Source organism: Chelonia mydas, chromosome 2, assembly GCF_015237465.2.
Source record: "Chelonia mydas isolate rCheMyd1 chromosome 2, rCheMyd1.pri.v2, whole genome shotgun sequence".
NCBI lineage: Eukaryota > Metazoa > Chordata > Testudines > Cheloniidae > Chelonia > Chelonia mydas.
The window spans coordinates 73,487,908-73,504,759 of record NC_057850.1 but is presented as its reverse complement, the minus strand read 5'-3'; the positions used below and the strand labels follow the sequence as shown (position 1 = coordinate 73,504,759).

The window sequence follows — 16,852 nt, the reverse complement described above, 5'->3', positions numbered from 1 at the left end:
TACTGTGGAGATATATAAAATGCATATTACTACAGGACTGGAACTTTGAGTTCCACTGCTTCCTAATAGAAAACCAGATTCTTTCAATCCCACACTGCATCATCAGATTGGTCCCCTGCTAGGAAAATGGCAGCTCCTACCAATAGAGAGCCCCAGAGACATTGAAGAAAGATACTGAAACAGCAGCAGGCATTTCTAAAATTTATTTTGGAAAATCATATGTTAATCATACCTTTATTTAATCAGTATTTAGCTTTGTAAGGTGGTGCCATTGATAACGGCTACCTTTCCTTGTAAAAATGACCCTGCCAATGTCCCAAATCATAAGGGCTCTTTTGTAGCTTTGACTTCCCTTAACTCACATTTATCACATGGCTATTTTTCCTATAACTGTTACATAGCTCATCTCTCTGCTACTCTCCAAAAGAAAGTCACCTCACTGATCACTGAGGCCCCACTAACCTGGACAGCTGAAAAATGTGTCCATTTTAAGAGGTTAAAATACTATTCTGCCTGGCTTGATGTGTTTAATAGAAGTGAATTCCACTGAATGTTGTTGGAGCTTGTTTTGGATGTGACCTCATGTCTCTTACACCCCAATCCTGCAAACACCCGTGCACGTGCTTATCTTTACGTATAATATGAGTCATCCCATTGATTTCAGTGAGATCATTCATGTATATACATTAAACACTGTATAAATATTTGCAGGATTGGGGTCTTAGTTCTCGATACACAGTAGTGAGCAGGTGATGCACCAGAAAGATAGTATAGTAGGTGTCCTAAAATTAGGGTGCTAGGGAGGGAAAAAAACATTTTTGTGATTCACCCCTTTTAAGTCTCAGTCAGGGATTGATCCTTGGTATGGTATGAATTACAGACTCAGAGGAATTTCAGACTCCTCCTAGCTGGAGGAAAGGTTTTTTAGTTGCATTTGATATTACAATAAATATTTGGTGTAACGAGGGAAAGATTAAGTAGTTACAGAGGCCTGAATGCCTTGGAATGAGGAGCAAAACCACTATGATTATTTTTCAAACATTTGCAGTAGGTGTTAACTAGGAAGCCCTTTTCCAGTCCCATTGCACCTGACAGGTTGGTCTCCAGCTAGATACAGTGGAGATTAGGAAGGTGTGATGAATTATATCAGATAACCATTGTATTTTATCACATTCAATCAACTTTCCTTCTCAACAAAAAGGTAGGTCTATGGAGGCAAATTCAAGTACTCATTACTTCTGCTGGAGAATGACAAAGTAGTAAAATGAACATATTGTTAACTTTTAGCATTTTTCTGTGTAAATACATTACATGGTAATTCTAATTCATCTAGTGGGACCTCTAATTTTCTATCATGCTCTGAACCGTTTAGAAGATAGCAGAGAAATTTAATATGTATGATATCCTATTAAAATTGTTTTGTTTTCTTCTTCTTTTTAGATTCAACTCTCAAAAATTGGGCCACCTTTTATTATCAAGAGTCAGCCTGTTTCAAAACCAGAACCTAGGGTTTCCCCAAGTACATCAGTCAGCAGCGGGAGGAACACTGGGGCTAGAACTCTTGCAGATATCAAGGCAAGAGCTCAGCAAGCTAGAGCCCAGAGAGAGGCTGCAGCTGCAGCTGCTGTGGCAGCAGCTGCAAGCATAGTCTCTGGAGCAATGGGGAGTCCCTGCGAAGGTGGGAAGACAAGAACACTGGCACACATCAAGGAGCAAACAAAGGCCAAACTATTTGCTAAGCATCAAGCCAGAGCCCACTTACTTCAGACCAGTAAAGAAGCAAAGTCACAGCTCAGTTCAAAGGAAGGTCCTTCGTCCATAGACACCTCGACGACACCTGACACAAAGATTGAAGTTTCTACTGGTGTCATTATAGTTAATCCTAACTGCAGGTCTCCTAGTAACAAGTCTACTCACCTCCGTGAGACGAACACTTTACTGCAGCAGTCACTTAACACAGCTGCATTGCCAGAAACTGCTACGGATATATCCGTTCACAGTTCTGATGAAAACATACCTATGCCACATTTGTGTGAGAAAATTATCTCATCTACCTCTGCTGAAAATAACAATGTGCCAGTGCTTTATAGTAAAAATTCAGTCCCTGTGTCTGTTTGCAGCACTGCTATGTCGGGAGCAATTCAAGAACTTCCCTTTGCAAGTTCTATTGATAAATCTTCTGTTTTAATGTCTGTTGACAGTACAAACACAACAATTTCGGCTTGTAATGTAAACATGCTGAAATCCACCCAAGGGGTTGATACTCCATGCATTGCCATTGTACCAAAATGTATTGATAACACTATTGTTCCAGGCTCAATAGACAGTACAGTCTTATCAAATTCAATTGATGAGAAAAGGTTGCCAGTATCAAGTAGCAGCGCAAATAATGCAGTCTCCAGTCAATATACCACTGTGCCAACTTCGTCCATTGCAAGTAATTTGCCAAATCATCTCCCAGGTAGTTCTGTACTGATTCCCCCAGTGGGGACTACTACTAGATTTTCTTCTGATAAGATAGCCATAACTGGATGCAGTGAGCAAAGTACTGTATCCATTAACACTACTGTTAGAGCAGCTTTAAGCTGCAGTGATGCGGCTACAGTAGTAGATTCTGTTGCAAGGCCACCAATTTCAGTGTTTACTGGTAATATGGTGACAATAAGTTCTTACGACAACACTGCTAAATTAAGTGCTGACAACTTGGAAAAAAGTTCTGGACCACGAAACCGAATAGATCTGTCCAGTAAATCTCAGCCAGTGAGCTTTACACAAACAGCCGTGAACAGGTCTATACCTTGTAAAGTCATTGTTGACCACACTACGACATTAAATTCCAGTTTGTCGCTGGCTGCTTCCATTGAAAATGCAGAAAACAGCATAGATCTGCAGAGCAGACTTGTGAGGGCAGAAACTGCCTTACAAAATATAGCATGTCCTCAGGTGTCTGTAATAAGCAGGCCTGAAATAGTCAGTAATGAAAGCCTTGAGCACAGTTCCAGCTTCATAACTGTTACAGCAAAACAAGAGGGCAAAACCTTGCAGGCAGCTTGTACAAGTCTTCAAGAAGTGCCTCTTACTCCTCAAGATAAATTAATTGAGGTTGTTGCCCCCAGTCAAGGTTTTGTAGAGCAGTTACGAGGTCCTTCAGCCTTTAAAAGTGAAGCAGATGCTGCCTGTGTCAATCAGTATAACACTAATAACAGAATATGCTGGCATGATGAAGAGGCAATGCACACAGACCAGCCAGTGGTCAGCCATCTTAACCCAAATAAGCATAAAGAATATACAGAGCAAAACTGTTTAAAAAATGTCAAAACTGAGCCTTCAAGTTACACGCAGATGTCAGAGTTGCAGTCAAGGAGTCTTATGACTAGCATCACTGTTCCTGTTAAATCAGAAACTACCGAATCTGACAAATGCTTTAGGATGGACACTGAAGATTTTACAGGACCTGAAATGCCTCGCCAGACTGCAGAAATAGCCCCGAGTGCACAGCTGACACAGACCTCCAAGACATCTGTTACGGACTCTATGGAGGACTCTTTGTCATTGACAACAGAAACCCTAAAAAGAGTTACAAATGCTGGAAGCTCTAGCTGTCGTTTGTCATCAGTTGAGGCCAACAATCCTCTAGTGACACAGTTACTGCAAGGCAACCTGCCTTTGGAAAAGGTGCTGCCACAGCCCAGATCCGGAGCCAAACTAGAGATTAACAGGCTCCCCTTGCCTTTGCAAACTACCTCAGTGTGTAAAACATCAGCATCTGAGAGAAGTCTGGTTGAAAATCCTTCCAGCTCACCCAATCCAGATGGTAAAGGATTTACAGCAGGCGGCATAGCCCCACTGCAAATCAGAAAGCGTGACAACCATCCAAAGAAGCGGATGGCCAGGACTGTGGGGGAGCACACTCAAATGAAATGTGAGCTTGGGAAGCTATCAGTGGACACAGATGTTAAAGTGGCTCCTTGTGTAATCGGTTCCAATACGAATCAACTAGGGCATGGTCAGCCATTTAAACAAGAGTGGCTGAGCAAACATGCTGTTCAGAACAGAATTGCTCACAGTCCAGAGATCAAGCAGCAGAAGAGGCCACTGCCTTCATGCAGTTTCCAGCAGAACTTATTTCACATGGACAAAAATGGCAGTTTTCATGCAGAAGCTAGTACCTCACAGAGACAGCATTTTTACCAAATGTCCATGGCTGCAAGAGGCCCCATTCCTACGGCAGCTTTGTTGCAAACTACTTCAAAAGTGCCATCTGGCTGCAATGCATTTGCTTTCAGTAGGCACCTGGAACAGAAGGGTTTGGGAGAGGTCAATATTTCTGCAACAGCTCACCAGCTGAGGCTAGGAAGTGTTTTTTCCCCTCATGTTCAAATTAAGGAAGGTGATGACATTGCTAGTGCCTCACAAACTCTCCAGAATAAAGCGTTAGTGCACCCTCCTCCTCCTCCTCCCCCTATTCCAAACACAGAAGTCCCATCTGATCAAAAGCAACTGACAGTTACTATGGAAACCACTAAAAGGCTTAGTTGGCCTCAGCCAGCAAGCATCTGTAGCAATATAAAATCTGAACCTATTTCTTTTGAGGAAGGTTTAAGCAGCAGCTGCGAACTGGGCCTAAAACAAGCTTCCTATGATCAGAAGGAAGTAAAAGAACAGTTAAAAACATTTGCATTAAAAAATGCAGATTTCTCTTCCTATTTACTTTCTGAGCCACAGAAGCCTTTTACCCAATTAACGACTCAGAAAATACAAACACAGCACCCGCAGCAGCAGCAGCAGCTCTGTGGCAATTATCCAGCTATACACTTTGGTAGCACAAGCTTCAAAAGGGCAGCATCTGCGATTGAAAAATCTATTGGAATTTTGGGAAGCGGCTCAAACGCTGCTACAGGTCTGTCTAATCAGAACGTTCCGATTCCGGTTCAGAAATTTGCTGACAGCAGCAATGCAGATGAACTGGAACTGAAATGCTCTTGCAGGCTGAAAGCCATGATAGTGTGCAAAGGCTGTGGAGCCTTCTGCCATGATGACTGCATAGGCCCTTCAAAACTGTGTGTAGCTTGTTTGGTTGTACGGTAGAAACTGAGTCAAAGATGCAGTATCCCTTCTCAGCATGAGAGAGCAGAACAAAGAAGTGGAGAAATTGAAACATTTTAGGCCTTTTTTTTTTTTCTGGTGATGCTTTGTTTCAGAATTTAGTTATTTCTGCTTGCATGACATTCCCTGGAAAGAAGAAGAAACCATTAGAATTTCTTAAAAAACAAACAAACAAAAAAAAAACTTGTTATTAAGCTTCTATAAGCTTCCTTGCTGTCTAAAAGAAAAGGTATTAAAATGTCATTCCTAGCTTCTATTTATTTGCACAAAGTGCAGCACACTCTTTCCCCACTGATATATTATGATAGCAGACCCTCTAGGTTAAGAATAACAGGTTAGTTGTATTCTCATGATTTCTAATTGCTGGGGTACTGCAAGTGCAGAGATAACAAGACGACTAACAAATTGAGTAAAGACTGCTTTGGGTAAAGTAGCTTGGTGTTCTGTTGCAAATCACCATCACAGCTACTAAATTGACTTACAGTTTTTCTAACGATGATTGCTTTCTTGAACCCACCTTTACCATCCATGACTAACTTATAGGCGGCCAACCTAGCAAAAGAAAGAGAGACTTTAGACAGATTTGATTACAGGAGTTTGCTCACTCCTACACAAAGCATTATGGAGGTAAGGTTTTAATTATCAGCTGTTTTTGTTGATTCCCTGAGAATTAGATTTGTAAATGTGGTTTGATTAGCTGGACCATGTCTAGAACCTTCTTGGCTTTAATGGAGTGTAGAGGAAGTAACGACTTCTCTTAGAGAGCTCTCTTTTTCCCTCTCTCCCCAAACCTCCCCTGTATACCTATTGAGCTATCAATCCCAAACACATATATGGGTCAGGTCTAGGTAACAAACAGGTTTTGGATTTCAATAGCATTTCCATGGCCTAAGGTTGATCCTAAGGTATAATTAATGATTTGAGGACAGATTATAATTGTGTGTTGAGCTGAATAGTAGAAAATCAGTTATTTTCCCTCCTATATGATTTACTATCTATTTAAATATGTTTGAGTTTTGACTTTTCAAAAATGACTTAACACTACCTTTTTTTATTAAAGATTTCAGACCACTTACAGTATAATTTGGAGAGTTGGGAGTAAAGAGGTGGGTTTTTTTTTAAAGGGATACTGCATCTTTTAAATAATCTTCAGTATTTATCCAGTACTGTATTTATGTTGAGGACTACAGCTGCATTCCAGATGCATTAGCCACCATAACATTAGAGGACAACAGCAGTAATTTTGGGGCCCTGTCCACCTAAAAGGAAAATATTATAAAGGGATAAAGCACATGCAGCTGTTGGAGACAGGAAAAAATTCTGCTATTTTTTTTTTTTTTACTCCAGATTCAAGAACACAAAATGTGCAGTACGAGTACCCCATATGCTGACATACGACTGTGACAACCCAAACAAATATGAGCATAGAGAACACCGTAATTTTTACCATTGCAGTAGAACCTCACTAATAGATACACCTTACCATCTGCACAAAAAACAGACATTCTATCCCTAGTTCTCAGTGAAACATGTAATAGCAGTGAGTTGAGGTCTCGTATTACTCAGATTTTAGTATTTATACAAAACATATAACACTACACATTTACTGGTATATCCTGAAGTATTAACACAAACGATAAAACTGTCAAATGAAAAATACACTATATGATCCATTATACTTGTTTATTTATGATATTTTCTTGCTTACTAATTTATAATTATTTAATTTGTAATCGATCTCCCTGGCATCAGTGCATATTAGTGAGGTTCTGCCATATATGCAAATCACATTTATTTTCTTTTGGGACCATTTTTACAAACATAAAATATACTATTTCTTTTGATTGTCTTTAAAAATTCATTGGAACATTGTAGGAAGTACATTCCTGCCATAAGAAGTTCTGTGGTGCAACTAGAGTTCTGTTTACTGTAGTAGTGACATCTAAGTATTAATTTTTGACACCATGTGATCCAAAGCTATTGATGATTCCATTAACAATATTGTTGCTGATACAGTAATATATTTTCTGTATACAAAAGCACTCCTTTATGAAAGGTGAAAATCACACAGATTTTCCAATTTTTCAAACCTTTCTGTGGAATGAAAAACAAACCAAAAATAAACAGTTGAAAAGTAATTTCCAGTGGTGTGCTGATAGCTACCCAAATGGGAGCTATGATGGTCACATGGGTAAACATGAGTATATTGTAGTCATGCATACCAAACCATATTTAAGGAGCCTTCTGTATTGGACTTATATCCTATTGTATTTACATATGGTAGAGGTAGAATTTATTCCCTTAAATAAACAGATTGGCCAGTTCTTAAAATCATGATAACCTGTGTTTATATGAACCCTCTGAGAACTGGGAATCTTTTTACATCTGGCTCAGAATCCGTTGTCCACAGCACGTATCATTATCTGTTTTTACTTGCAACTGGAAATGTATTCTACCCATGACTGACATGGTATTGAAAGAAAATGCAGCATCCAGAAATGTTTTGTTTTGAATGACTGGTAAGGGAGTGAATAATATGGTATTTTATTAATTCATGTCAATGGCATCTTTGTACTGTGGTTGTAGTTTGCATATTTGACATACGATAAAATGTTATATAAAACTGGTTTGGGCAAAATGATGCTAAATAATATAACACAGTTGGCCAAACCCCTTCATGGTGCCATTGCATTGACTTCTATTGGACATCAATGGAGTGGCTTTAGGAATGAATTTGACCCACTATTTAGAAACATCTTGTGAGTGGTGTCAGTGATTTATAGCCATGGTGTAAAATTCCAAATGCAGCTAAATGATTTAGGAGCCTGAGTCTCATTGACTTTTAATTTGAAAATGGGACTTATGTTCCTAAATCATGCAGATGCTCTTGAAAATTTTACCCACCTAAGATTAGAACTGAATTTTGGATTGCTCCTGTTTTTGTCTAATTTTGTCCAGATTTCAATCCCCATGTCACTCTGGTTTGTTAGTGATCGTGCAGTTTGCACTGTTGAACACTTAAGATTTATGCACTGAAAAGTGGTGAGAGGAAGCATTACTTAAGAAGACACCTCTATGTGTTTGCGTGTGTCAGTCCATCCATCCTTCCCGCAGGAATAATTTACACACATGCATTTTTGGAAAATATCCAAAGTTTTTTCCCTAGTTGCAGCACTTTTGGGAGAGAGGAAGAAAGACTCTTGTGCTCCTTCCTTCCTTTTTTTTTAATCTGCGTATTTTTGAGGTGTGTAATTAACATTAGGGCATTTGTAGTGTGTATGTTTCTGTTCCTGTGCAGAACTAATTTTCCGGTCAGAAATTCCGTTAGTTGAAATAATGTAAAAAAATTGGTGAACTGGGCACTTCATTTCAGCATTCTGTTTACCTGCTGAGATTTAGCACGTGAAATGAATTAACTTAAAAATAAGGTAGAGCCATAAAGCAGAATTACGTCCCTTTTCTTGATGAGGGTTCTGTGTTGTTAGGGTAAGCTACAGAATGTTCAGATTTTTTCAGGGTCCTGGAATTCCTTGCACAGTTTATAAACTGGTGCATATGGTGCTTTGTAATGCAGTTTCTGAAGTAAAATTATCTTATGCTGCACCTCCCTTCCCCTTACAAACACACGCACAATTTCAGAATAGTTATTGTAGCCTCTGGTTTAGCAGTTTTACCAAGGTGTGGTGAAGTACCAGGATGAACACTCAAAAGCTCAAAAATGTCATCTAAAGGGATCATCTTAGCTGACACATGTGAACGGCCCTGCTTTAAACACTGAATGACTTTCTACAGTTTTGTGACAGCAGCACAGCGGTTTTTTATCTGTGTTTCTGTAGAACTTTGGGGGGAAGTAAATAATATTCAGTGTGGATAATCATGGACCTGTGTAGCTAAATGTTTCTGAATCTAAAAATCCTGTTGTCTTCAGTAATCATGCTTTTGTCACTGTAAAACCAACATTTTTAGTCTAATTTAAAGGAGCTGCTTCTTTTATAGCACATAATATTTCGCTTTGTACTATATTTGATAGTTACAGAATAATTTAGTCTGTAGAATAACTTTGTCGTATTTGTAATGTTCATGAATGTTACAAGAAAAGTGCTTTACTTTGTTGCCATAATTCTCTTGTACTGCTGTAAAATATTTCTTCTGCTTTACAGAAACCTAACTCAATTCACAATTTCAGTACAGGGTTTTTTGTGTTTTTTATTTTATTTGTCAGTATTTTTAATGTTTACATCTGTTTGACATTAGCCATTCAATGCCTTTTTAGGGCAGTATTACTCCTGGAGTGTAACAACAATGTGAAATCAACCCATACTTAACAGGCATGAGAAATACAGATTTAAGGGGGAAATCCCTAACATGCATAGATTTTTTTTTTTTTCATTAACATATGGAGAAGTAAAAACCCTCCTTCAATCCTCTACCAAAGAAAACATTATTCCCACAGGAAAAGCTCAGAAATGGTTCTCTGAATCCTCGGAAGGGGGAGTAGTTGATTTCAGTGGGGTTGCTACAATTTAATACTGTTATGCTTGCTTTGTTACCTGACTAAATGTGACTGAGAGCAAGAAGCATTTTAACAATTTTTTTTTAAAGACAGTGTTTTCTTTAGAAATCAGGGATCATGCTTTCTTTAATGGTGCTCTTCATTTTTTATTTAAAAAAAAAAAACAAAAACAAAAAACATTTGTTGCCTACAAAAATGACCACTCACAAAACCATACATTAAATAAATTGAGTTATCTCCATATTTTCTCTCTTCTCCCTCCCCTTTTCCTCTTCCTGGTCCCCTGAAAATAACAACATGGGCTTCAATATTAAAATATTCTGGAAAAAAATAAAGAGATAAAATATATTTGTCATATGTTTTTCTTTTATGTTCAGTGCATTATGTGGGGTATTCTGTCTGAACGTTGTACGTTCATTGAACATTCCAGTCAGTGAAGGAGAAACAGAAGTGGAAAATCTGTACTTTTAAAAGTTGATGACCATTTATTGTATGATTGAGACTGAGCAGTATCTGATATAGCATAGCTACGACCATATTGAAATAATGAAAATAAAACTGGCTGTTAATATTTTGAGTTTTTAAGTAGAAGATTTACAGAACATAATAGATTAGCTGCATTGTCTTTCAGGGCAACTCCTAGGTATATACTAGGTATTTTTGGGAACCTGATTCTGTCAGCACATGAGCACCACATCCTTTTGTGATCTCCCCCTCCCCTTTCCCACCAACAAAGAAGAACTTAAAAATCCATACCTTAGTGGCCCTTTGATAACAGGTTCCCAGTTCAAACCCGTTACCCAGTGATGAAACCAGAGTTGGCGTTTAAACTCTGCTAGACCAACAGGAGATAGAAATAGAGCGGAGAATTCATTACATTACAAACAAAATGTTTCTAGAACTTTTTCCTTTGAAAGAGCTTTGCAAACATAAACCAGCTGTTAGGGATAAGAGGGTGGACAGCAAGTAATCTTTTCACAGGCCTGCTGAAAAATGCTAAGGCCAGCACTTCCTGAATCCGCAATGCCTTGCTGCACCTTTCCACAATTATTATTATTTGATTAGCACTTCAGGTCACCAGTCATGCATCCGGGCAACATTGTGCTAGGCACTGTACAAACAACAAAACAAAAAGACAGTGCCTGTCCTAAATAGTTGTTGTACTGTGACTCCCCCACCCACGTGACGGGCACTCTTACCTCCAGTTGTGCTTTTCAGGTTATCCAAGTCTGCCAGGGGTCTCAGGGAGGGTCTTGCAAAGCCTGGGGCTAACGTTGTTTTATTTAATAATAGTTGTTCAGCCATAGGCTGCAGTAATTTTTATCTTAACTCTTTAGGTGAATGGAGGAATTCAAATTAGAATTTCTATACATTTAAGAACTACCTGTTTACTTTTGCACCTATGTTAATTTTAAAAACCTAAAATAGCTTTCGGCAAAATTTTATTTAAACTTTTTAAAATAACGTTTTATAGTATTTTGTTTTTCTAGAGTATCTTCTGTCTGTGTGTCCCACTCAGAGTTCCCCAAACAGTAATAAATTAGTCTTCACAACACTCTTTTGAGTTATCCTCACTTTGACAGTTGGGGAAATTGAGCACCAGAGAAATGAAATGACTGGCCAAGGTCACACAGGAAGTCCATAGCAGAACTGTGGGGAGAGGGGGAAACCACGTATCTTCTGCTTCCTCGTCCTATGCTTTAACCAGAGGATTATTTTGTATAAGTTTAAAATAAATTATGGATCATTTTAAAATAAACAGCAATGGGCCTTAATTGTCTGCCATAGTTAGTGGTGGGGAAGGGAGTGAGAAGGAAAAACATTTGACTTCAAAAACAGCAGCAGTGCAGTTTAATGTTCATGGAAAACTCGGGGGGTGGGGGGGAGTTGCCTTCCCCTGCAGCATGGGGCATGGGGCATTTGCAGGTTTAAACTAGTGTAGATGGTAGACTCCACATTCCACCTTCTCTGTATGTGTATATATATATCTTCTTACTATATGTTCCATTCAATGCATCCGATGAAGTGAGCTGTAGCTCACGAAAGCTTATGCTCTAATAAATTTGTTAGTCTCTAAGGTGCCACAAGTACTCCTGTTTTTTTTTGGTAGATTCTCTGTAACTGGAAGTCTTTAAATCATGCTTTGAGGACTTCGGTAACTCAGCCAGAGGTTAGGGGTTCTGTGGCCTGCAAAGTGCAGGAGGTCAGACTAGATCAGTGGTGGGCAAACTTTTTGGCCTGAGGGCCACATCAGGATTGCAAAACTATATGGAGGGCCGGGTAGGGAAGGTTGTGCCTCCCCAAACAGCCTGGCCCCTGCCCCCTATCCGCCCCCCTTCCACTTCCCACCCCCTGACTGCCCCCCTCAGAATCTCTGACCCATCCAACCCTCCCCTAGTCCTTGTCCCCTGACCGTCCCCTCCCGGGACTCCCAACCCTAACCGCCCCCCCGGGACTCCACCCCTATCCACCCCCCCTTCTCCCTGTCCCCTGACTGCCCCACCCCCTGACAGGCCCCCTTGGGACTCCCAAGCCTATCCAACCCCCCCAGTCCCTCTCCCCAGACCGACCCCCACCCCCGAACCTCCACCCCATCGAATTCCCATCCCCTGACTGCCTCCTGGGATCCCCGCTCCCCGCCCCCTTACCATGCCGCTGCGCTGCCCAGCAGGAGCAGTGGGCCAAAGCGCTGGCGGCGCAGCACGCTGAGGCTGTGGCAGAGGGGAGACAGCAGGGGGGGACCGGGGGTAGCCTCCCCGGCCGGGAGCTCAGGGGCTGGGCAGGATGGTCCCGCAGGCCGGATGTGGCCCACGGGCTGTAGTTTGCCCACTTCTGGACTAGATCATGAAAAGTCTGAGTCTACAGTGCAATATAGGTTAATATTCATCCTGATTCTTCAACATTGCTCTCTGTCTATCCAAAGAATCGATATCTGTACTACCAGCAGATGGAGATAGGAAAAAATCTTGTGCAGATTGTCTAGGCAGGTAGAGCACCAAAATCTGACCCAAAGAAATTACCATTTGGTTAGTTTCTGCTGATGAATCACATGTAGCTGGCTTGTTTAACTGGAAAGTTAATTGTCACCCAGGAAGAAGCTGGGGAGGGACAGTTAATGTTGGGTTGAGAAGTTGGGGGAATGGAAGGATCATAAGATTCCCAAGAGAAATAGAGAACGTGAAAATGTGGTGGGATTGTGATGTGTAATAGTTTAAACACATACACATTCAGGCATTGTTGTAGACACCTAGGGATGTGTTGTGGACATTGCAGGGAGTATGGGCTAGGACTACGTGTGTCTCACAAAAAAAGACCCCTTCCTCAACTGGGGTGTGTGTCCTGACTAGCAAATTATTATGGGGAAGTGTTTGTAGTGGGTGAGATGGCCCCTGTCATGTGCATTATGAACCATCCGGTTCCATGGGAGGTCAGGCAGCTGTCTGTAGCAGATTAGGAAGTATAGATAATATTCGCAGCTGTCAAAGACCATGTAAGTGGTGGGTTGGTCCATATTGTAACACATGATATTCTAGGCCACTTAAACAGGTTGAGGAAAGTGAGTTAATGGCAAGAGATCAAATGGACAATAAAATGTACAAGATCAGTAATGATTGGTGACTTCAACTACCCAAGTATTGACTGGTGAAATGTCTTACTGGGACAAAACTTAGAGAAACAGTTTCCTGACATCTAAGTCCTTCCTGTTCTTTGCCTATGTCATGTAATAGTATAGCATCCTGTGGGCTATAATACTTTGGTCTCATTTTGGTTGTTGGATTTGGTGTGCGGATGCTGAGTGGTGTTGGTACCCTGTGTTATACAGAAGGTCAGTCTAGATGATCTGGTGGTCTATTCTGGCCTTAAATTCTATGACTGACACCATAAATGTTAACCTTATGGCACAACTTCTCTGAGAAACATGAGGGGCTACTCTTCGCATAGTCCTAGGCATCAGAGTAGAATTAGCCAAAGTAGTAACTGTAATATAATTAAGTTAACATTTCACTAGTAGGGATTGTACCAAAAGCTATCACACCAAACTTTAGGAAGATTGCTGCAAAAAATAAGGAAGTTATGAATGAAGTGGCTGAACGGCTAACAAAAATATGCAACCTGTCTTTAAAATTAGCTGATATACTAGAGGACTGGAGAATAATCGACACCGTATCTCCCTGTTAAATAGGCCCTAGTTGTAATTTTGGGAATACATACAAGTTATTTCAGTATCAAGTAAATTAGCTGGAGGTGAGCAGTGAGGTGACATAATCTGTGGACAACACAAAATTAGGTTAGTTCAAATTATAGATTGTGAGGGTTTATAGACTAACCTAAGCAAGCCTTCATACATATATTTCTCAGTAACTGCAGCAATATGGGTCTGATTCACTGCTGCTCTGTACCTTGTGTAGTTATTGACACTAGTGCAAAGTGGGTGTAAAAGGCTGTGAGATCACAGTGATCATGCTTGATGTCCACTTTGAACTCACAGTACGCTGGTGCAAATGACTATGCAAGGTGCAAAGGAGTGGTGAACTGAACCCTCATACTTAGTGATGTGACTTCTGGGCAGCTGATGCCAAAGGATTGCAACTGGGAAATAAAAAAGTGATATTTTCTTTTGTGCACATAGGTATTCAGAGAATCTACTAAAAAAAATCAAATCATGGTGTTGTGTGTGTTTCTATTGACTAGCTATTTGCTTAGAATGTGCTGATGTTGGCTTTCAATCAGAATGACTATACAGAAGGAATGCATAATGACCAGGAATCTCTGCACTCTTAACCAATCAACCAAAGTGCAGAAAGACCACACTCATGCTGTTGATAAAAGCACAATGCAGTAATGCCCCCTGTCAACTGGCCAAGGAGCAGCTTTTCCTGAAGAAGAAGAAAAAATGTTCTGTCATCCTACCTGAAAGAGCGGAGCCGAGGTTTGACAGGCAATGTATTGTAGAGGAAGTTAATGTAAATAATACATTTTAAAAATCCTTATTTCAAAAAATCATTATGATGTTGGATGGTGAGCATTCCTAGTAAATGTAAGTGCTTACTTATTTTCAGATATGGATTTTGTTGTAAATTTGTGTTTGGAAATTATGAATAGTGAGGAAAAGTTTTATACAGGGCCTGATTGTTAGAGACAGTTTTTCTTTGGGTATACTCAGTTTTGGATTATAATCATGTCCACTTTTTAAAATTTTAAATGTCACTAGTGAGCTGTCTGTGTTTGCACCCACAAAGGAAGGCCCAGATTATAATGCCAAAGTGCACTTCATGAGTTGTCCCATTGAATTAAATGGGTGTGCCTCGAATAAGATGTTACCCAATGTGAGTAAGTATATCACAGTTCTATCCCTAAGAAGTTGGGTGTCCACTCATCTTTATTACTAACTTCTTGCAGTTGCATTTGGATGTGAAATTGACCAGCAAAGGGTGAGCTGAAGGCTGACTGAAATCAGATCCATAATGCTGGACATATATAGCTTAGGTTCAGGTCAGTGGTAATGGTCTAACTCAACCATAGGGATTTTATTAACCCTTTGATACAGGAATATGGATTTTTCTGTCCTAATTTACTACTGCAATTTGTAGAAAAACTGGAATTGCAGGTCTAATGTAGCTATGGTTTGATCATTACCCATTTCATGGCATTTCTCATTAGTCCTTGTTGTTTGGTTACTTGTCAAGTTCGTTCTCTAAGCGCAGAAACAGAAAGGTTGCTGCTTTCACTGTTTTCTTCAGAGTTACTTTTTGCTGTCTGTCTTACTGGAGATAGATATTTCCAATGCTCTTTGGTTCTTTTTTCTTCTCACTACACATGCAGTATCTGTTAGTCTTAAGTCTGAAATGCCAAATTCTTCCTTAGAGTAGACAGGGAAAAAAGCAGAAAACTATGACTGCGGGAAGAATTGCTGACCCCACTGTGACAGGTTGCTCCCCTTAGAATGCGACCTGATTTACTAGGATACCGCTGAGCCTGCCTGTTCTGCCAGCCTCGGCACCCTTTTTACCTGCCTTGCTGAGCCAGGCTATTACGCCTCCTCCAGCACACACACAGGCAGAGCCACACCCAACTGCAGAATGACACAGACACTGAGATCAACTCTGGGAAGACTCAGCTTAAAGGACTTGCCCCGGCACTCAGGCGTCCACCTCCCTTGGAGTGCAGACCCAAAGGCATATTATGAAATCCGCCTCCTCCCTCAATATGGAGGAAGGTATGCACAGCCTCTTACCGCCCCCTCGCCTCCACCCCCCAATTATGAATTGCATGAACGGGCTTATATGATAAACTACAAAAGCTGAATTTTAAGTGGTTAAAGAGATAGCAAACAGAACAAAGCAAATTACTAAGCAAATAAAACAAAACCACGCAAATTAAACTTGTTTCACTAAAGAAATTAGTTACCAGTAGTATTTCTCACCCTAGATATTGTTGCAGGCAGACTACAGAAAGGCAGCTGCACTGTTCTTCTGCTTGAGAACTTACTACTTATTACTCACAAGCTAGATGCCCTTCCAGCTTGGGCTCAACCCTTCTCTCCCCAGTTCAGTTCTTGTTTCCAGTTATTTCACAGTGTCTCTCTGGGTGAGGAGGCGGAGGAGAACCACAATGATGTCACTCCCACGTCTTATATAGCTCTTGTGTATTGCTGGACCCCTTTGTCTCTCAGTGGAAGAACACTGGCATTCCAAGGGCTGGGTCCAGTACCAGGTGACTCAGACACATGTCTCTGCAGGGCTGTGGCAGCCATTACTTGCAGGCTGTCTGGAGTGTCCACAGGAACACTAAGCTCTTTCATAGTCCATTGTCTTTGCTGATGGGTCATTAGCCCTGTCTGGCTTTTCCATTGTTGTACCTGAAGGGCTAGCTGGGGTGACACCCAAAGTAACACATTTGAAATACAGATACATCGTCAATATTCCTAACTTCAGATACAGAAAGGATACTGGCAGACAAATTGGATAATCACATTCAGTAAATCATAACCTTTCTAATGACATCTTACATGAGCCATCTTGAATAACGTATATCTCAGTTATGTCATACCCATATCATAAGCATATTTTCAGAAAGAATATGGAGTGAAACATCACAGCCACTATTTATGAACCTTTTTGCAATTTCATCTGTTTTCTGCATAAGCTAAGTTTCCGACGTTTTCATGAATCAAAACATCATAATATAAATACTTCCACAGTGTCCTTATTAATGCAGCCACTCTCTCATGTC

General features: G+C 40.4%; 1 protein-coding gene across 14 annotated transcripts in view; it reads left to right on the top strand.

Annotated features, from left to right (window-relative positions):
* The window catches only part of ASXL3 (ASXL transcriptional regulator 3), a 152,630-nt gene extending 142,663 nt beyond the window's left edge, over positions 1-9,967 (top strand). For all 14 annotated transcript variants that reach the window (XM_037892671.2, XM_037892673.2, XM_037892677.2 and 11 more), the window contains one exon: positions 1,441-9,967. In XM_037892671.2, coding sequence (XP_037748599.1) covers positions 1,441-5,088 — 3,648 coding nt within the window. In that variant the 3' untranslated portion in view covers positions 5,089-9,967. The remainder of the gene's footprint in view (positions 1-1,440) is intronic.
* The last annotated feature ends 6,885 nt before the right edge of the window (positions 9,968-16,852 follow it).